This window comes from Lepus europaeus, chromosome 6 (assembly GCF_033115175.1).
Source record: "Lepus europaeus isolate LE1 chromosome 6, mLepTim1.pri, whole genome shotgun sequence".
Lineage (NCBI taxonomy): Eukaryota > Metazoa > Chordata > Mammalia > Lagomorpha > Leporidae > Lepus > Lepus europaeus.
This window is the reverse complement of record NC_084832.1, coordinates 64808615-64831111: the sequence shown is the minus strand read 5'-3', so window position 1 is coordinate 64831111 and position 22497 is coordinate 64808615. Positions and strand designations below refer to the sequence as shown.

The window sequence follows — 22497 nt, the reverse complement described above, 5'->3', positions numbered from 1 at the left end:
GACAGCCTTCGTGTTGGGGCAGTGCATGTGCAGAGAGAAAGGGCTTATCTGGAGTTCAGGGGCATGAGAGCTGTTGATCTGTTTTCCTTTGGGTTTTCTCATGAGGCATTGCTGAGGGATGGGATGTGTAGAAGAAACTAGGAAGTGGACGTATGAGCAGTGGCTGCTGGGCTGTCAGCTAGAGACAGGACAGTGGCTGGATGCTGGGACTCCGATCACAGAAAAGGACCTAACAGAGGGCTCAGCCGACAGTCACCAGCGGAGCTCAGCTGGTGACAGGTGGTGGGGGTTGCTTTTGCTTTCTCTTTTTTGTGGGACTGTATCCTGAATTACTTGTATACAGAAAAAAGTCCCATGAATTTTTGTAGTTTTCAGTATATTGGATTTGAAGGGCCAGTAGAGCCCTTTGAAGTTCAGAGGCCAATGGAACGTGAGCCTGGGCACAGGTAAGAGAGAAGTTTCTAGTGACAGCCTGAGCATCACCAGTGTCCGTGGCTTTGGGGTGTGTGTGGAGGGTGGGGGAGAGAGTGAAGCGGAAGGCAAGCGCCACAGTTGTTCAGGGGAGCCAGTGGAAGGAACAGAACTACAGCACCACATCTTTCACAACTAGGGCACCGGGGGGGGGGTGGGTGGGTGGAGGGTGGCTCACAGAGGTCTCCCAGGGTGCGTCTGCCGGAGGAGGAAGAGATAGGTCTTGGGCGCCCCTTGTCACCTGACAGCCACTGCACTAGCAGGTGCTGGGAGGCTAATCCATCTGCTCTAGGACACCAAACCCCTCTGCAGGAACACTCCAGGGCTGGCACTAATCTCTGGGACAGTGCTTGGGATTTTGTAAGACGACGACAGAAATAGCCACTTTAATTCCACGGCTGTGGAAAGACAAAGGTACTTCAGGAAGTTGGTGGAGGGGGAAGCGTGTGGCATAGCAGGTAAGGACTCTGCTTGGGATGCCCACATCTCATATTGTTGTACCTGGGCTTCAGTGTCAGCTCTGGTTCTGATCCAGCTTCCTAATAATGCAGACCCTGGGAGGCGGGAGGCGATGGCTCAGTGCTTGAGTCCTTGCCGCCCACATGGGATACTCAGATTGCGGTCTGGGCTCCCAGGTTCAGCCTGGCTCAGCACTAGCTATTACAGACATTTGGAGAGTGAACCAGTGGATGGGCTCTCTCTCTCTTCTCTGCCTCTCAAATCTGTAAAAGTAAATATTTTAGAAGTCATGGAAAATGAAATTAAAAGAATATTTCAGTGCAAAATTTTTGAAATCTATGCATACTTGCATACTAGTGGTTAGACCTCTTTTTTTTTTTTTTTGAGAATATATTTTTTATTCAAAAGGCAGAGTGACAGAAAGGAGAGCCAGGAGAGAGGGAGAGAGGGAGAAATTTTCCATCCACTGGTTCACCTCCCAAACAGCTGCAACAGCCAGGGCTAGGCCAGGCCAAAGGTAGGAGCCAGGAGCCTCATCTGGGTTTCTCAAGTGCATGGTAGGGACCCAAGTACTTGAGCCATCCTCTGCTGCTTTCCCAGGCACATTTGCAGGGAGGTGGACTGAAGCGGAGCAGCCCAGACTCAAACCAGGACTCCTAGATGGAATGCTGGGGTGTTAAGTGGCAGCTTAACCTGCTATGCCACAGCAGCAGCCTCTGGGTCAGACTCTGGATCCCTACAAACATGGCCTGGATTTCAGAGACCGTTTGTGTAGAGCGCCCCCCTGCTGGAAGCCTGCGATACTCACACATCCAGAAGTCCACAACTGACTGTAGAGTTGGATTTGGGGAGAGGAAGACCCACCTCTGCTGTAGCAGCTCAGAACTATTGAAAGTCCCTTGAGGTTATCAAGAATCTCCATGTGTGGAAGCAAGTATGGAAAACCAGAGACTGTCTCCTACATCAGGTCTACTTACCCGATGGAGTCGGAGATTCAGAAACAAGATGATTTTCTGGAGAAGAGGTCTGGGGTCCCAGCTGGAATGAGGAAGATCAGTGGAGAGGCAGTCAGCCCATTCCTCCTGCGCGTCAAGTGAAGTGAGCCTGCTCAAACACTCCGACTTTTATTTGTATTTAAATGTTGAAAGTTAAAAAAAAAAAAAACACCACTTTTTTGGTTTATTTAATTGGAAGGCAGAGAGATAGAGAGAGAAAGAGAGAGCGAGCCGCGAGCGAGCTTCCATATACCAGTTCACTCCTCAAATGCCCACAATGGCTGGGGGTGAGGCCAAAGCTGGCAGTGGGCGACTGTATTCAGTCTCCCGCATGAGTGACAGGAACCCAACTAATTGGGTCATCACTGGTGTCTCCCAGAGTCTGCACTGGTTGGGAGTTGGAGTCGGGTGTTGGAATTGGGAACTGAACCCAGGCACCCCCATGTGGGATATGAGCACCTTAATTCCTAGGCTACACATCCATTCCCCTTCAGATTTTTGCACAAAACCTCTACTGCCTCCAAAACACACTATATACCCACATTCCCAACTAAATTACTTTTTGGCATTGACTTCCAACTTTCCTTTTTATCTTATGCCCTCTAAAAAATAATAAGAATACACATAGCGGACAAATCTGTAAAAAATGAAGCCATGTTTATAACTCCAGATCATAAAGTGCACATGATTAGGTACTGCTATGAATCAGAAGCTGCCAAGTTGATAAGGAGTAAAGAAAGGTCAGGCTTTTTGCAAGTTTTTAAAGTAAGGGTTGAAACTTAGTTCACCAAAGCTTTCAGTGCAAGTGCTGAGGTCCCCACATACACAACTAAGATGTGCTAACCTGACCCAAGCAGAACCAACCAACAGGGCCAAATCTCACGAGGAACCTTCAGATCTGAAGCACTGTATGGGAATAATGCACACTTTTATGGGAAGATGAGCCAGGGCAGAGGGTGATGTGGTTTGAATTCCTCAGATAATGGGTAGTGTCACGGTCAGGCTCCAGACCACACAGACTCGCGATGTTGACCAGATAGATAAGTGTGCGTGGGTAGGTCTTGAAAATGCACTTTTTGGTGCTTGGTGATTTTCCAGAAAGCGCAGAAGAGAAAGTCTTGGTGCTTTTGCAATGTCTGACGGTGCAGGGCAGCAGCGAAGCCTTGGTGGAGCCGCCTTCACTTGTTCCTTTTCTGTCTCTGTGCTGCCATCTAGAGAGGAAAGGAAAACACAGGTTGGGGGGGGGGGGGGGAGCAGGGAAGGCACCTGATCCCCAGCGCCGCCGGCAGCTTCGGCACCAGGAGAGCACACCTGGCTGGCGCGGTCCTGGGAGCAGGCAGTGTGCACCTCTGTGCTAGGAGAAGGCCTCGGGGGAGGGTGGGGCTGCCTCCGTGGCCCTCCTGACATCTCACCCTGGGCTGACAGCAGGCTCCTGGACAGCAGGCCAAGGCGTGTGTTTTTCTTCCAGTGTTCAAAGGGAGTGAGATACAATGCCATGGTAGGGTTGACCAAACTTAGGGGGAAAAAAGCTATCATTTCAGAGAAAAAAAAAATACAAGAGGAAAGTTCTGAGATGGGTAATTCTTTATTTTTTTTTAAGTTTTTTTTATTTTTTTGACAGGCAGAGTGGACAGTGAGAGAGAGACAGAGAGAAAGGTCTTCCTTTGCCGTTGGTTCACCCTCCAATGGCCGCTGCGGCCGGTTGCACTGCGCTGATCCAAAGGCAGGAGCTAGGTGCTTCTCCTGGTCTCCCATGGGGTGCAGGGCCCAAGCACTTGGGCCATCCTCCACTGCACTCCCGGGCCATAGCAGAGAGCTGGCCTGGAAGAGGGGCAACCCGGACAGAATCTGGCGCCCCGACTGGGACTAGAACCCGGTGTGCCGGCGCTGCTAGGGGGAGGATTAGCCTGTTGAGCCATGGCGCCAGCCCAAGATGAGTAATTCTTAAACCACTTTCTTCTGTTTTCCTTTCCTTTTCTTCCTTTTTAAAAAAGGTGGCTCCTTAAAAAAAAAAAAAAAGCCGTATAGACTCCCTTGAGTCATGAAACAGGTAGCATCGATTTGCTGGTGGGAGAGGAAGCCCTTGATCTCACCCTGGAGAATGCAACTGAGCAAGTTTAATTACTGTGAGTTGCTCTCTTAATAGGTACAACATTAAAAATAATTTATTCTGGAACTCGAAGTCACCTAAAACCGTGGCGGTGGCAAGCCAGTTCCTCTGCTTTAGTGTGCATTAGAGAGGAGGGACTTGAGGCCCTCTGTGACCACACCCTTTCCAGAAGGCTGTGCCTCCCCGCTCAGCCTCTTCCCCAGCCTAGCCCCGTCTCACCTGCCAGCCGTGGGCCCACCAACAACGGACAGACACCTCGCCAGGGCTGGGGCTTTCGTCTGTCCTGTGACTGCTTCATTCCCAGGCTGTGCAATGTTTGGCACCAGCTGGCAACTTGGCACGTGCTTTCAAAGGACTCAGTGAACCTAACCTTATTCCTGGGCTTTGTTTTAATTTCACACATATTCTGATTAAACAGACAAGGGGTACTTCGAAAAATCTGTGGAAAATGGAATTAAAATACATGTTCATTTCAGTGCAAAAATTATTGAAATCCGTGCCCAATTTTTTCACAGTAGAAATTTTTCATGAACTTGAAGACCTCTCATACGCCTGGATTTCAACTTTTTTTTTTTTTTTTGCCCTGAAATAAAGTTCTCTTTGCATTCCACTTCCCATAAACTTCTGAAGTGTCCTGGTAAGTGTACAGCAACAGATTCTTCAGCATGTGTGAAGCTCAGACGCCTCTTAAACCTCACTTGGTGCCTTCTCCCCTTCAGACAGGCTTCATTAGCGTGAGACCATCAAAGCAACACTTATTAACGAAAGTCCAGTAAACGCTACAAAGCTGACTGCTGAATTAAAGATGTGGCGTGCGTATGCACCGCAAACCAGCAGCTTTCCTTTCATTCTGGCTTGCACTGCTGAGGACAAGCGGACCTGCAGAATTCATCAGGAATAGAGGGAGATGATGAAACAGAATCAATGTCATTTTGCCTTTCTTAAAATAAAATTTGCAATGAAGAGATTCCTTAAGGAACACAGAGAGCTGTGTGAATAGGAGCCTGGGTAAGCAGACAAGGAGGAGGCCTGGACCTGAGTGGGTGGAAAGGGAGGGTGCCCAGCTCTGCCTGGACGGTCTGTAGGGCCTCACTCAGACCATGGGTAAAACAGGGATGCCACCCACTGCGTGGGCTACCTGGAGACTGACTTAAATATTGCCACGTGATTGTTGCAGACACCATTAAGTCCCACAAACATAAACACAGGAGAGCCTTCTGGTTACTCTGATGGTCCCTGGAGAAGTTTTTTCAGTCTCCTTGTATAGAAACCGGTAAAATCCCATAGTTGCTTCCATGAGTCAGATGGAGCTGAGGGCAGTGGGGCACCATCCTAGCACACTCAGAGGATGCCCCTCCTCTCGTCCCAGGATGGTGTTCACAGCCAGATGCAGCCAGAGGCCAGAGGTCACTGCCTTTTGGACTGGTCCCAGAGAAAGGGCGTTCAGGAGATGCTGTGTGATACGAGGTGGCTGGTCAGGCTGGTCAGCTTGCCGAGAAAGTTCATCCCTAAGCTGTGGGAGGAGGCCGTCCTTCCAGGCTGGTGATGGGGCTGCTCCCAGGATGTAGCAAAAGTGAAGGGGAAACTGGTGTGGTGGGGTTTGGGAGTCACAGGTCCTGAGTCCAAGTTCTAGCTCAGTTATTTGTTGGTTGTATGACACTGGACAAATGAGCTGATCTTACCTTCTTCAACTGTAAAATGGGGATAAATAATACTGTTTGCTCCATGTGGTTTCTGGCAAGATTAGACACACAAATTCATGTGAAAGCTGCTTAGAAAGTTGCAAAGCCAGTGTTGGTTATTACCTTCTGATAATTGAGCTTTGTATTTCTTCCCATTCAAAAGTAATCACACACACACACACACACACATGCACGCACCAGACACCACAGTAGCCAGTGTGAGCATGTTGGTGTATGTCTTTCCAGTCAAACTGAGGAGTGCTTGGTGCATGGTCAAGACTCCGTGAATGCTAACACTGCAGGTACCGTCCTTTCAGGTGTAAAGGGGGAGAGGAGAGTCCCTGAGGGCCAGTGACTGCAGCAGCAGGACATAAAAGGAGCCGACGGTCCATTCCCACCCCATACGCACGAGGCGACTATGGGCCAACAATGCAGGTGCCCTGTGCATGGCTTACCAAGTCATGGCAGGACTGGGATGGCAACCAGGAACAATTCAGCTCCTTGGAACTAATCAGTCCTTTTTGAGCTGAAACATGGTTGATCACTGGAAATCCCTTTTCCTCTTCATTTATCTTTTCAAAGATTAACAAATCTGCTTACTGCTATCAGAGGTTTGCATACAAACTAAACACACTACTCAGTCAGTCAATGGTATGCATACCTTTCTCACTTCCAGAGTGCTTTGTGTCTAGCTAAGGCCCAGAGAAGAGAGATCTGATTCTGGGAATGGACTGCAGTACGATGCAAAACACACCCAACCCAACCCCAAACCTAGTGGACCACATGACATTCAACCTGATGGAGGAGACTCTTCTTGGGGGCGCACAACCAGAGAAGTGTTAAGGCTTGAAAGACAAAAGGGCCCAAGAGCTGAGAGCACGAGGAAAATTTAAACAGAAGGTGAATTAGAGGTACGAAAAAATGTGTATGGTTTGATGAAGAAGATGGAGGGCTTTTGTGGTGTGTGTATCCAAGTGGGTTTATAGTTTGCAGACATATTTTGTGGTTTTCCCAAACTAGCATATTAATCAAAAGGAAAAATGATGTAAGTAAGAGAAACTGAAGGCCAAAGGATTTCAGTAGGCATTCTATTGTTCGTTACAAAAGAGTCTAAAAACTCTCTAGCTTGAAATTTCTTAAAAAATTTAAAAGGCTAAGGCAGATATGTATTTAAATACGTGTATACATACAAGAGATCTTTACTCAGCTGAAGGGGAGTGACTGTTAGGAAACAACCATGCATAGCTTTCAAGGTTTTTGGTTCCCAACGAACTCATCTTTTAATTCCATTTTCCACAATTTTTTGAAGTACCTTTGTGTGACTAGGTATATGTGTATAATAAGGCCATTTTCCTAATTAGGCTATGTTCCTAATTACTCGCCAAAAAAACAAAAAACAAACAGTGGGCATGTGTAACACCTTTGGTTTTTCCTTTTCCAATTTCTATTCAACTCTTAGTTAATGTTGCACATGGCAAGTGAGATTAGGTTCTTCAGCTCGGAATCAAAGGTAAAGTCAAACAGGCAAGAAAACAAAGCAGCCGATTTCCTAATTCCCATTTAACCTGTGGCTGAATTGTGATGTGAGCCCCTATTTAAAGCTTCTGGGAAGACAGGATTTCATAATCCTTGAGAGCACATATTCTCAAACTTCAATAATACAGGTTGTGGGCTTATATAGTCTCCAAAGGCCATGCAAAGGCAAACATGTTGGGGTGGGTATTTGGGCCCAGTGGCTGGGATGCCTTGAGTCCTGCTAGTCCATTTCTGTACTTAAATATACAAACAGAATGAATAGGAATTCATAAAACATTTAAAAAGAATAAAATAAACACATGCAGAACTAAAGATTGTAGAATTTGAAATAAAAATACACTAATTAAGGTTACAGCAAACGAAATGCTACCAATCAAAATAAATTGGAACTATAGCAGGAGGAACAATCTAAAAGAACAGGAATTCAGTGTCAGGGCTATCACGAGGCCTGGTACACACACAATTGGAGTGCCAGAAACTGAGGGCATGAGAAGAAAAGAGGGGAAAACTATGAAGAAATCTTGCTTAAAGTTTTCCAAATTTGAGGAAAATTATAAACCTAAAGATTCAAGAAGCTTAACTGACCTCCCAACAAGATCAAAACAAAAAAAAACCACATCAACACATCATGATCAACATGCTGAAAACTAGTAAGGAAGCAAAAAAAAATCTTAAAAGAAGCCAGGTAGACATAATATAAAAATGGAAGAAATTTAAGGATTATCACAGATGTTTCATTGGAAATGATACACGTCAGAAGGCAATGGTCCTTTAAAAGGATAAAACAAATTGATAAACCTTTATCTGCACTAATCCAGAAAACAAACAAAAAGACACAAATGACCAATATCAGGTACGAAAGAGGAAACCTCACTAAAGATCTACAGACATCAAAGGGATAATAAAAATAGGAACAATTTATACCAAGAAGTTGGGTATACCTAGAAGAAATAGACACATTTCTTCAAAGACAAACCACTAAAGCTGGCACAAAGGAAACAACATTACAACAGTTTATTTATTTATGTTTTTAAAATGTATTTATTTATTTGAAAGGCGGAGTCACAGAGAAAGGAGACACAGAGACACGATCTTCCATCTGCTGGTTCACTTTCCAAATGGCCACAACTGCCAGGGCTGGGCTAGGCTGAAGCCAGGAGCCAGAGCTGCTTCTGGGTCTCTCATGTGGGCAGTAGGGGCCCAGGGACCTGGGCCAACTTCTGCTGCTTTCCCAGGCACACCAGCAGGGAGCTGGACTGGAAGTAGAGCAGCCGGGACATGAACCAGCACCCATATGGGATGCCAGCACGGCAGGCAGTGGCTTAACTTGCTATGCCACAGCACTGGCCCCTAGAACGGTTTATCTATTAAAGGAATTGAAATGGTAAAGAAAAAACTTTTCCAGAAAGAAAATTTGAGGCCCAAATAGCTTCACTGGTGAATTCTGCCCAACACATAGGCTAGAAATAAAACCCATCCCTTATAAACTGCAGAAAAAGGTTATGAAAAACTATTTCTCAACTTATTTTATAGTGCCAATTTTACTGATAGTAAAATTATTACAAGTAAACTATAGGTTAATGCCCCTCATGAACAAAAATCTTTAACAAAATATTAGGAATTAAAACTCAATACTGTACAGTACTATACAAAATGGAAATAAAAGATAACGGAAGGGGCCAGCGCTGTCGCATAGTGGGCTAAGCCACCACCTGCAGTACCAGCATCCCATACGGGTGCCAGTTCCTATCCAGCGCCCTGCTAGTGCACCTGAGAAAGCAGTGGAAGATGGGCCCCTGAATCCATACAGGAGATCCAGGAGCTCCTGACACCTGGCTTCAGCCTGACCCAGTCCCGGCTGTGGTGGCTATTTGGGGAGTGAACCAGCAGATAGAAGATCTCCATGTGTGTGTGTTTCTCCCTTTCTCTTTGTAACTCTGCCTTTCAAATAAATAAAATCAACCTTAAAAAAAAGGTAAATGTGCTGATACTTTAAAAAAGAATGGAGATTCATGGATAATGGAATTAAGAGATAATGTGAATTTTTCACAAATCTTTTGAAGCTCCCTCATTTATATGAAAATAATATACTATGACCAAGTACAGCACATCCCACAAAAGCATAGTTTCATATTCAAGAAATTATAACTCAAATATTAAAAGATATTCCTTTAGTAAAGAAAACTCCATGATCATTTCAAAAAATGTAAAAGAATTAATTGACAAAATTCAGTAACTATTGAAAATAACTCTTTGTACAAATAATAGAAGAAAACTTTCTCAACCTGATGAAGGGAACTACAACACACACACACATAGATGGATAATTAGAAATCCTAGTATGAATTTAGGGGTTCATGTACAAATCATACTCACATAACCACACACAACTGTCCAGCTTTGGCCACTAAGCGATGACACAATAGCATACAGACCTAGAGCCTAGATCTTGGTTTCTCAACACTGTTCTACACTAAAATGAACCAGGGACCCTTGAGAAAAGAGGTTGATCTTGTTGCAGGAGTCTGTAGTTCTATTTGCTCAGGCTGGTGTCTCGACCCCAAGAAATGTTGCAGGTTTTGCTTCCCATCAAATTTTTGAAATGCTTCAGCTCTTTTAGATGACAATTGTTTTTTTGCCCCTGGTTCTTTGTCTCGCATCCATGAAGAATGAGGAATATGGACAAGGAAGCATGAGCAAAGTGAAGGAAGTTTATTAAGCAGAAGAGTAAGTGAAAGAGAAAGCAAAGATGAAGGCGAAAAATCCCAGCAGCACTGAGATGGTTCCCTGAAGGTGGGGGCCGTTGAGTGCTGACTGCTAGGGATTTTCATGAGCTATAAAGGGGAAGAGGTTCTCGAGTACGGACAGGGGAGATGCAAATGAATTATTCAGTATAAGCCAGTTGGGGAGCTGGCAGAGTTTTCTCATGGTGAGCCAAGTAAGGAGTTGGCAGAGCCTGACTGGTTCAGGAGAGATGCAAATGAGGTAATGAGAAGTCTCCAGTCACGGAAGCCCTTCACAGAAGCCAGTTATCTGACCTCTTTCAGGTCCTCTGAGACTCACCTACAGATGGTAGGGAGCACCCACTCCCAACTTCAGGGCTTTAGCAGGGAAAGTACAAGACGAGTTTGGAATACCTTGCTGCAGAAATATAAGGAAGTATTAAAAAAAGGTGAAACATATCAAAAAAGGAACAAGAGGCAGCCTGAAGGGTCTCCCATGGGCCCTTCTAGGACAATATGAGCATCAAAATAAATAGTAAAAATAATAAGGTAATGTAACCCACCAGATGAAATGAAAATCTATAAGCCCATCCTGACATAAATTCATAAATAAACAAATAAGTGGAGAAGGGAAAACAAGATCAACTTCCCTAAAGAACAAGACCAACTGATAAATACAGAATGGTAGAGCCAGAAAAATGAGCAGCACATCTCAACACTATTTGGGTGAACATTCAATGAGAAATAGAACATGAGAACATTTTCCCACAAAATATCTATTAATTGCAAAGGTAACAAATAATAATTAGCAGGGCCAACTTGTGTGACCAAAGGATCATCACTGGTGTTGGAACCCATAGACTGCTGATGTCAGGCACTGAGAAAAACACATTACCTCTGAGGGTACCCACACTGTGTAACTGAAATTTAATAGAAGGAAGCATTAAGCAAGCTAAAGAGAAAACTATCTACCAATCAACATGCCTGTATTCAAAAAATGTCAAGTAAGACAATGAACAGGTAAGAAATTCTTCCAGATTTAAAAAACAAACAAACAAACAAACAAACAAAAAAAAACTATAACAAGAGGCTCCAGTAAGAGTTTTAGATATAAATTTTCCAGAAATAAAATATTCTTATGCAAAATTAACCCTTCCAGAACACTGGGAAACATGGAAAAGATAGCACAATTCTACACTTTGTGAAAAATCTAGAAGTAACATTGCTTTTGAATACAGAAGCAAAAAAACAAAATAAAAGCTCTGGAAACCAGATTGGACAAAGACTAAACCAAGGGTGAGGCATCCTCTGTGCTTTCCTGTATCTGTTGGCAGGTAGGATTCACTGTCAGAACTCTAGTATGGTTTAGTAATGGTAAAAACTGTATAGTCAGGGTCAGCACAAGTGCCGGTTCAAGTCCCAGCTCCTCTACTTCCCATTCCGCTCCCTGCGAAGAACCCTGGGAAAGCAATGGAAGATGGCCAAGTGCTTGTGCATTCATGTAAGAGACCCAGACGGAGTTTAAGCTCCTGGCTTCAGCCTGTCCCAGCTCTGGCAGTTGCAGCCATTTGGGGAATGAAGCAGTAACTGAAAATTATCTCTGTCGCCATAACTGTAGCTTTCAAATAAATACATTTTCTTTCCCAATTAAAAAACTTAATAGTCACCTCAATGGATGCAAAAAATACATCTAAAGCCAATCAACATCAATTACCAGTTAAATTTAAAGAGAACTAATTATAAAAGTAAACATCAAAGATGAATATTCTTGATCATTTTAACAACAGCCAGTTTGAGAAATTAATGGTAAAGCACATCAATAAAATCACAATTTGGGGGGGGGGGGGTGTTTGGCACAGGTGTTAAGACTTGAGGTGACTGTATCCCATATTGTAGTCCTTGTCCAAGTCCCAGTTCCTCTGCTTCTGATCCAGCTTCCTGTTAATGCACACCCTGGGAGGCAACCAATGAAAGCTCACTCAGGACCCTGTCACCCATGGAGAAGCTGGGTCTGAGTTCTAGGATTCTGGCTTTGCCCTGACCCAGTTCTAGCTATTGCAGGCATTTGCAGGTATACTGCAGTTAATAGAAGATCTTCTTCTGTCTTTGTGTGCCTCTGTCTTCCCATCTTTCAGATAAAGTGAAAAGAAATAAATAAAATCACAAATTAGATAAAGATGACTACTGCTACTCTTTAACACCGTTCTGAATATTCAAGATTTTGCATCAATATAAAAGAGGAATAATTATTGGAAAGAACTGCGTACAATTTTTAGAACATTATGTACCTTAGTATGTATTGAAAAAAAATCCAGGTAAATAAAATGGAAGTATTTTAGGTTAATGAAGTATAGTAAATTCATTATTTAAAAGATAACTATAGGGGCCAGTGCTATGGTATGGCAAGTTGAGTCACTGCCTGCAATGCCAGCATCCCACATGGGCTTCGGTTTAAGTCCTAACTGCTCCGCTTCAAATCTAGCTCCCTGCTAATGTGCCTAGGAAAGCCGTGGAAGATGGCCCAGATGTTTGGAGCCCTGCCAACCATGTGGGAGAACTGGATGAGCTGTTGTGGCCATTTGGGGAGTGAACCAGCAAATGGAAGATCTCTCTCTCTTGCTCTTGCTCTCTGTAACTCTGCCTCTCAAATAAATCAATCTCTTTTTAAATAAAAGATAACTATATAAAAAATGTAAGCCTTTACTATACAATGGCCAGTTAGTAGACACAACTGAAAAATAAGTTCCATTAAGAACCACAAAACTCCTTAGATATACTCCTAAAATGAGGTATCTAAAACCCCATGCAGGTAAAGAACCGACATCAGGGAACACGGTGAGGGGGTTTGAGTAAGCATGGAGAAGTGTTATATGCCTGAATAAGAACAATGAATTTTATAAAGGTGTCTGCTTTCTCCAAATAACTGGGTGTAACAATGAAAAATCCCATTGGAAGTTGCTCTGGGAAGTTGACAAAATAATCCTACAGCTCAAATGAAAAAAGAAACTGGTGAGAAAATAATCAAATTAGGTTTATTTCAGAACATATTTAAACATAAATTCTCTAGATTATTAAAGTAACCAAATGTAAACCAAAAGAGGGTGGGGGCAGGAGTTTGGTGCAGTAGTTAAGATACTACGTGATGCTGGAGTTCTTGGGTTCAAGACCCAGCCCTGCTCCTGATGACAGCACACTATGACAAGGGACAGGTTCCTGCCACCCACGTGGGAGACCTGGATTGAGTTCCTGGCTCCAGACCTTGGCCTGGCCCAGGCTACTGTGGGCATCTAGGGAATGAACCAGTTTCTCTCTCTAATAAAATAAATAAAATTTTTTTTTAAATTAGAAGAAAATATAGTAATTAGATTTCCTCTAAAGAGGAGCGTCCAAGTGCAACATCTATGTGAAGGTTAAAAAAAGTGTGTGTGTGTGTGTGCGTCCTCTTAAAAAACTAACAACATCTCCATGTCAAAAGATCACAAACAAAATGAAAGGCAAATAACAAACCAAGAAAAGAAAATTACAAGAAACACAGTGGACACAAATGAACATCCTTAAGCTATAGAATATTTTTGGTCAATAAGAAAAATACTGGTACTCTTTTAACAATGCACACAGACAATTCTCTGTAAGATGACAATCGATCAGTAAATGTGAAAAAATGCTCAATATTATTACTAAAAAGGAAGTGTCAATTAAAACTTCAGAAAAGTACCTTTTTTCCTCTTACATGCAAAGATAAAATCAACATTAACAGGTGGCATCAAGAGAGACTGGAACTTGTTCGGAGTGCAAGACTCTATTAGAGGGCCAGCGCTGTGGCATAGCGGGTAAAGCTGTCGCCTGTAGTGCTGGTATCCCATATGGGTTGGGCCATCTTCTACTGCTTTCCCAGGCCATAGCAGAGAGCTGGATCGGAAGTGGAACAGCCGGGGCTGGAACCAGCGCCCATACGGGATGCCACTACAGGCAGTGGCTTTACCCGCTTTGCCACAGCGCTGGCTCCATTGAAAAAAAGATTACTGAAACCTAACGACTTTTAAAAAGCAATGCATCCAACAATTTCGCTAGCCACTTTGTCTCACTGTGCTGAAAAGCACACTGCTACAGCTACTGTGTGGCGCAGCCGCACAAAGTCACAGGCACGCACTCAATCACTGTCACAGGTCAGTTTATTAAGGAAACTGTGAAGCCGTACGTTAACGTACTCACTTGATCACTTTTCACTACAGCAAATGATACTCCAAAGGCCATAGCTGTGGATTTACACAATGACATTCCCATATTTTGTTCAGAAATACAAAAATAAAGTGTTCAAGGAAACCTGAAAACTGCCGGCTTTGGTTTTTGTTTTGTTTTTTTTCCCCCAAAAGCAGTGCCTAAAGTCAGGAAGTACAGTGGCATTCATTGAGGAAGATGAAAATGGAGCGTTTGAAAAGCAAGTACTTGTGCTAGATTTCATTTTCAAAAAGTTCCAAATCTTTCATTTTTTTTTTTTACTTTTTGCACCAAAGAAGGACTCAATACTTTTCATTCCACTCTTGTCAACTTTAGCCAAAGCCTTCTGAGCTGCGGTCATTTTGCTATTTTTCTGTTAATGAAAATAAGAGAAGAAAATATCGTTACGAATGTTAGCATTTATAAATCATACTTGCAAACCAAACAAGACTGGGCGTGTCTGGCGGTTCACTGAGGGAGGTAAGCGACCAGCTTCAACCATGCTGCATGGGAAGAAAAACAGCTCTGATTTCTATTCAGAATACAGACCTAGGAGACAGAATGTGTTAAGACCAAACTGCCGCCTTCCAAGTAGTGCAATGTCACACCCAATGGCCTGCTCACAGGCCGCTAATTCTGGAGGGTGCATTAAGTGCAATAACACAGACAATGGAACTGCCGCAGGCAGCAATTGTCACAGGGAGGAATTACAGCCTTGTACTACCACTTGATGAATAATTCACACCAATTTACCATCTCATTTTATTCATTCGCTCTATGGGAAATCAAGGACAACTCTATTATATTCTGCAAAGCATCATGGGCCAGCAGGATGACTGTACTATTTTTTCTTTCAAAAAGAAATATTTTCCAAAAAGCTAAGTCCAAATAACTCTGCAGTTTTTCTTCCTGGTTGCTGCATTTTTTTTTTTTTCCTACATCTTATCAAAAGGTAAAAGAGGTAAAGAGGATGGTACAATAGCAGCTGATTTTACTTTGAGATCTCACAACTTGTTCCCAAGAAACACAAATCATGAGAATCAGCAAAGAAGAAAAAAAAATCACTTGTCTCCCCAAGAGCTACCAAAGAGAGGTTTACTGCAAAGCATCTTTTAAGGGCTGGGTCCATGGTTCCTGGAATCTTGCCTCTCCTGCTGTCGCTGTCACCGACATGCTATTAGGCTTCTCTTCTCTCACTGGTGCTGTGCCCAAGGAGATGCAAAGGGAGGGAGCATTGCCATGAAGGGGACCAGGAAGATCTCTCTCAGAGAAATTCAAAATGTCTCTGTTTCCAGAGCACTGAGAGAACCAGCCAGTCAGGCAAACCTTAACTCGGATTGCCATCTGATGTCACATGCCCAATAGATTACACATAGGTTGGAGGGCAATATTTTTAAAATACATTAAGTTCTACAGGGAGTAAGTAGTATTAAAGTCTAGGTGGAAGTTAAACTTTCTTGGGAAGAGCAAGGCCTTGATAAGCATTAAAAATAAAAAATAAAAAAACAGGGAAAGCACAAAGAAAAAGAATCTCTGAAAAATTTAAAGCTGTCAGAAAAATCAAAAGCAAAGGCTAAAAACATACTGCAAAATTATTTATACCCTGTTATGTATCACGAAGTGCTGGTAGCCTTAATTTACAATGGTCTTTATGAATCGACAGGAAAAATGTTATTTCAACATAAAAACAGGCAAGGGACATGAACTGAGAGTTTGCAAAAATGGAAAAGAGCAATAAGCATTAGAAAAGTTGAAAGAAAAACTAACTTTTCCAGTTAAATACAATTTTGACAGGCTATCATTGATTGAGTAAAAGCAATAATCAATGTTATTAAGAATGCATGACAATACCCATTGGTAACAATGTTTGGGGGCACAAATTCTGAGTACCTTTTTGGAAAGCCCTTTAGCTATATGTATTTCAATCTTATGAAACAGTTCATTCTCTAAGTTCTTACTTTTTAGTTCTAAATTGTGTCTAATGGAATAATCAAAGATGCAGACCACAAGAATGTTTCTAATGTCATTAAAACAATAAATAAACAGAAGAATCCTTTATGTCCAAAATAATGTGATAATTAATAATACATGATTATATAATATTCCATATGATGAAATAAAATAACACACATGACTGAGAAGCATGAACTCATGAACAATTTTTCAAGGACTATTATGACATGTGGACACTGCACAACATAAAGCTAAATGAAGAGGGCAGAACCAAAAGCTATATGGATATTATGATGTCAATTTTAAAAGCTCCATGTGTTCATATTACATAAATAAGATAAATCTGGTAAGAAATATTATAAGAATATCTGCTGGCATGATTACTAAATGGTAGAATTATTAACTTTTTTATTTTCATACTTCTCAGGAAGATTCTGGGCAGTAGGGCTAACAAAATATTACTCACAGAAACTCTTCCCATCCTGTCTCTATTATACCTAGCAAAGCTTGAGCCCAGTCTTGCTAAGTGTATTGATTGCCTTTGATTCACGCAAAGTCTTAACTACTCAACATTTTCATTGTCATGCACAAGGATGAACTAACTCATAAAAAGGTAAGTGAGTACCTCTCCATGGTCAAAACTGCAATCACACAACCAAATGCACAACTGTCCCGGGACAGTCACGTAGCACCACCCACCGAGTCCGTGCAGGATGCTTCCACCTGGACACACATACCTTTTCAGTCTTCAGATCTTTAGTGTTAAACTTAGTGTAATCTTCTTTTGCTTCTACGGGCTCATCTGATAACTTTATTTTCTGCAATGTTAGAGCAGTGAAGTGCTGTCAAATGTTACCATGACACATCAATGCAGTAGCAAAAAATGTGTAATTTAGCCCCACACAGAGGCTGCAGGAAGCGCAGATCTGCACTGGGATTACTTTTTGCCAGTGCACTTTTATGCTACGCAGGTTACATGGGGAAGGAAGCCACATAGCACTTCTGAGAAGCAGCCTTCGTGGTGGGCTGTGGCTGGGCTGGCACATGACCGGCCCCTCAGCTCATCCAGCGACACTCACAGAACCGCAGGTTTTCTATCAAGGATGGCAAGCATCCAGGTGACTGCTGACTTCAAGGCCAATCCAGGGGTAAATACAACACTGAAGCCAAAGAATTCCCTCTAAGGTGGGGCAGGTTCAGCTGGAACCCCTAGCTTCATTTATCTCCCAAGCTGGTTTACGTCCACTTAGAAGAGATGGACAGCATTATTCTATCACTGCCATCTTTGTATAGCTTCATGTCCTTACCTCCTTTTAATTACACGATTTTATTTCACCCACAAGAGAATAACCTTGCACAGCAAGCAGTCAGGAGAGGGAGGCACAGAGCATAGCTTAGTCACCAGAGAGGCTGTGGGGTGTGAGTGTTATTTTTATACAAGTTCTCTTTCTGGTGGGCCCAATGAAGCTACGTCAAACCAGCATGGCATACTTTCACCTTTCCCCTGAGCATTCTGAGCCAATGAATGTGAGAATCTTGTCAAGAGCTAACTGTGGGGCTGGCGCTGTGGCACAGTGGGTTAATCCTCCACTTGCGGTGCTGGAATTCCATATGGGCACCGGTTCTAGTCCCAGCTGCTCCTCTTTTAATTCAGCTCTCTGCTATGGCCTGGGAGAGCAGTGGAAGATGGCCCAGGTGCTTGGGCCCCTGCACCCGCATGGGAGACCCAGAGTAAGGTCCTGGTTCCTGGCTTCAGATCTGCTCAGCTCCAGCTGTTGTGGCCATTTGGAGAGTGAGCCAGTGGATGAAGACCTTTCTCTGTCTCTCCTTCTCACTGTCTGTAGTTCTACCTCTCAATTAAATATTACAGAATTATCATGCCATACCTAATCAGTAATAAGTACAATATCAGGGCCCCTAGGTCTTGCTGGTTAAAGTGAAGAACTGGCTGCACAGTGAGCACAAGCAGAATTTTATAGATCTTCAAGGTCTTTGTGGAAACGCTGGGTTGGCAAGACCCAAACCCGGGAAGCACATCTTCATTCCCAGCTTCACTTATCATGCCCTCCCTTCTGCTACACAAAGACCCAGTGGAGTTGGTGAGAGGCCGCCACCCACATAGCACAAGGGGATAAAAGAATACATGTCTTGAACTTCTTTGCTACAGAAAACAGAGAGGCATCCTGGGCATATATCACATAATATGGGAAAACATCCTTATAGCCAGATAGCAACACCCAGGACACGAATTGTCAAAAGAAAAAAGACTAGTTCATCAAACACGAACTCCCTACTAGCACAAAGTGTATGTATACATACAACTTTCTTAACTTACTTATTTCCACTAAGACAGCAAAGAGTGTATGGGGATGTGCATTTTTATTAGAAAGGTATTTTCATCCAGGAGAGTAGAACTCTTAGCCCACATCCCATGTCCGAGTTCCTGGGTTTGCGTCCCAGCTCAGTTTCTGATCCAGCTTCCTGCTACAGCACACCCTGGAGGCAGCAGTTGATGGTGCAAGTACCTGGGTCCCTGTCAGCCACATGGGAGAGCTGGATGGAATTCTGGGTTTCTGGCTTTGGCCTGGCTTAGCCCTGATGGCTCAGCAGGCATTTGGGGAATCAATCAGTAGATGGGAGATCTGCCTCTGTCTATCTCTCTCTGTCTCTCTGCCTTTCAAACAAGTAAACAAACAAACAAAAAAAAGATGAAAGGTCCCCGCATATGAATACAGAACATCTGCTAAGAGGACTGCCTTGTGCAGGTGTCTTAATCGCTCACAACCAAACCAGACATCAGTTATACGTGCTCACAGAAAACAAAAGACAACGGCTGCAGTGGATTCCGCACCTAACTCGTTTTTATGGCGTTCCCAGCACACTGTTGTACTCTCAAATATCAGGACTGGAGCACTGACTGAAACGTGCGTTGGTTTAAAAGACCTCATCCTATGGGTGTGGGGAATGTTTCTGCAGAGACAGGTAAGTGGTTCAGAAAGACAGTGCTGGTGGTTCTGAGTGCACGGGTCCAGGTCTGGAAGGAGGAGAAGAGACAGCAGCACACCACAGGGATTAACGCTGGGCCTGCTCTTCTTGTTATAAATGATTTGCAAGCAGGAACTTGGGAACACCTCCAGTCCCCCAGAAGTGCTCAGCTCTGCTGGCTGACCGTGCCAAATACGAAAGACGTAAGGGATGAGGGTTGAAAACTGAGCTTCAACAAAGACAGACACATGATAGTAGTTAAAAAAAAAATGCAATACACGGTAGGGATGACAGGCTCCATGCTATCAGCCACAATCCAGCTACAGAGAGACTTAACGGCTGCAGGGATGTATTTGATTTCTTTAACACAACAAGCGCACAACTGCAAAAATCCATCAAATCCTGGGCACACCCAGGAGAGCGTGCAGAAGACAAGTCCTATGCTTGTTGAAACTGCAGTACACAATACAGTACACCCGGAAATGGACACACCAGAACCCCAGAAGACACACCCCAGGGGATGACCGTCAAGGAGCGGGGAAAACAAGGCAGCAGATAAGGCCGAGACTCAGGAGGACCTGGCTCAGATCTAAATCTGAGCTTGGCAACTGCGGCTCACGGGTCAAATCCAGCTGGCTGCTTGTCTTTAGAAGCGAAGTTCTGCTGGAGCCTGGCTACGCTGACTCCTCTATGTATCGCCTGTGGCTGCTTCTGCACACCGCAGAGCTGAGTGTCTGCTGGCTTCAGGAAGTTTCAAGTATTTACTACCTGGGCTTTGTTGAAAAAGTTTGCTGACCCTTGAGCTAAATCATCAGTGGCAAAATCACACGTGACTTACATTCTGGAAATAAAATGAGAAAACTGGGGTAGATAATAAGCTTAGAAGTGCATCATCACTCCAGAAGGTACCCAAGGCTTTATGAAGCCTTCAAGAAGAGCTTTAGACCAATCTGTAAATGATCTGCAAGCTACCAAGGAAGACCGATGCACGGGAGAAAGAAATGGGCTTCATTTGCAGAGAGAGAGAAGTAGGAAAAGCAATTCCAGAGTGCCTACCCTCTTAGGTATAGCAAGACAACTCTGACTCTCTGTGTCCCCTGGAGGTACCAGCCACGATTAACTGCTGGACAGGAAGAAGCGTGCGTCTGGCCTGGCACGGCCCTTCTTGGATCTTACAGCAACTGACTCGGGAGCTCAGAGCTATTCCTCAGGAGAGTAAACACTGAACGTGTCCCTTCCTCCACCTCTAACAATGATGCCCTTTTCATCTTCAGTCCTTTCTGAAAAGCTAAGTAATGGGTATTCTGGAGCCACCCCGACCTCCAAATAGGACATGCTATGAAAAATCCTGAGCCTGCTGGCCACCTTGAAAGGCAAGGAACGAATGGAGGGGCTGCGAAAGCTGTTTAATATCCTTGGACACGGCGGGTGCTCAGGGCCTCTCCCGGATAAGCTGGGAGCTGCCCGTCTGTGTGTGTCCCTGTCCATCTGATGTGGCCTGAGGGACGCCACAGTCTGCAGCCAAGCGTGGGTATGAGCGGCCTCTCTGCTTCCCAGGTCTGGGAGACAAACACGAGCTGTAGGGGAGCTGTGGGTAGCAGTCTGAGAGTCTCTGGGGGAGACACGGGATTTCCCCTAACAGATAAAAGTTACAGATGAATTTGTTCATCACTGGGGCAGGTGGTTAGCCTAGTGGTTAGGACATATGTGTCCTGTATCACAGTATCTGAGTTCAGTCCCTGGCTCCGGCTCCTGACTCCAGCTTCCTATGGCTTCGGTGACGGCTCGCGTAACTGGGTTCCTGCCACCTACGTGGGAGACCTGGAGTAGGCACTGATCCAGTCTAACCACGACCATTTCAGGCACTTGGGGAGTGAACCAGCAAATGGGAGCTTGCTCTCTCTCTCTCTGTCTGTGTGTCTGTCTCTCTGCCTCTCAAACACATAAAATAATAAATATATAAACTAATAAGACAAATTCTGATATCATTTTAAATTCAGGGAAAAAAAAGGTCATCCTTGCTCAGAGGACTCTTTGTGTCACAAAAATCTTGCTCCTTGCATCCCTGTCCCAGTGGCAGCTAGATTTGGCAAAATGAGTTTTAGTTACACACAGAGTATTTCTGGAAATTAATAAAGTTGATTGATCCAGCTAACTATAGATGATTTCATTTTAACCATGTATCTGCAGCATTTTCATAGAGGTGTCTTGCTAAAACCAACTTGGTTTTCACAGCACTTAATTTACCATTCAGGTAAAATCCACAGAAATAAAAAAAAACTAGGGATGGAGAGCCCAGTATAATCTATATTCCACACAGCATCACTCCATGTGAGATGGATTTAGTATGCGGTCAAAGCTTAATATTTTTCCAAATTCCCCAAAGATCTCTTCGTCACAGTTTCTTACCTTTGATGGAGGGTTTGGCAATGGAGCTGGAGGTTCTGGAAGCCTGAGGAAGGTAAAAATAAGAATTGCAGTCATGGTTTTTCAGAGACAAGCAAACAGAAAGACCAGGCCAACTCAAGATTTAGTAAGTCCCACTTTTCATCCTAAAGCTGTCCCTCCATACATGTTACCGCTCAATCACTTCAATGTGAAGAACACAATTTCTCTACATGAACCAATCTTCATTTCGTAACTTAACTCTTTGTATCAGAATTTTCTGAAACTAAAAAATAAAATTAGAACCCACTGTTGAAATGGAATCAGTTTTCTTTGGCTTGGGTAAATTTGCATGTTGGCACTGGAGTACATTTTCTTCATAAATAAAGATGTTAGCCTATATTTAAAAGTGAAAACTATTTTAGCAGTTGACAAAAAGCTACACCAACTTCATCTTTTCTTCCGTTAAGAGAACTTCAGGGGCCAGCGCTGTGGTGTAGCGGGTGGCTAAGGTGCCGGCATCTCATATGGGCACCAGTTCAAAACCCAGCTGCTCTACTTCCATCCAGCTCCCTGATAATGTGCCTGGAAAAGCAGCAGAAGAGGGCCCAAGTGCTTGGGCCCTGCACCCATGTGCAAGACCTGGAAAAAGTTCCAGGTTCTGCCTTCAGAATGGCCCAGCTCAAGCCATTGCAGCCATTTAGGGAGTGTACCAGCTAATGGAACATCTTGCTCTCAGTCTCTGACTCTGTCTCTCTCTGTAACTCTGCCTTTCAAATAAATAAATAAATCTTTAAAAAGAGAGAGAGAGAGAGAGACATTTAATTGGCATATCTTTCTCCCAAAATCTTTAATCTAAACTTGAAAATTTTCAGTGGAAAGAAAAGAATCTCAACAAAGAACAGAATGTAAAGACAGTGTCTAATTGCATAAGCAGTAAGAAATCCAGGGGATGGGGCCAGCATTGTGGGCCAGAGGGG

General features: G+C 43.7%; 1 protein-coding gene across 4 annotated transcripts in view; it reads right to left on the bottom strand.

Moving 5' to 3' along the window:
* Window positions 1-2144: 2144 nt before the first annotated feature.
* The window catches only part of RNASEH2B (ribonuclease H2 subunit B), a 74446-nt gene continuing 54093 nt past the window's right edge, over window positions 2145-22497 (bottom strand). For 2 of the 4 annotated variants that reach the window (XM_062194243.1, XM_062194241.1), the window contains exons 9-11: window positions 21542-21584; window positions 16885-16965; window positions 14131-14567 (exon numbers count right to left, since the gene is read on the bottom strand). In XM_062194243.1, the coding sequence (XP_062050227.1) occupies window positions 14460-14567; window positions 16885-16965; window positions 21542-21584 (232 nt within the window). In that variant the 3' untranslated portion in view covers window positions 14131-14459. Of the gene's footprint in view, window positions 3137-14130; window positions 14568-16884; window positions 16966-21541; window positions 21585-22497 lie in introns of those variants that run through there. The other 2 variants (XM_062194244.1, XM_062194242.1) reach the window with 2 other exon arrangements.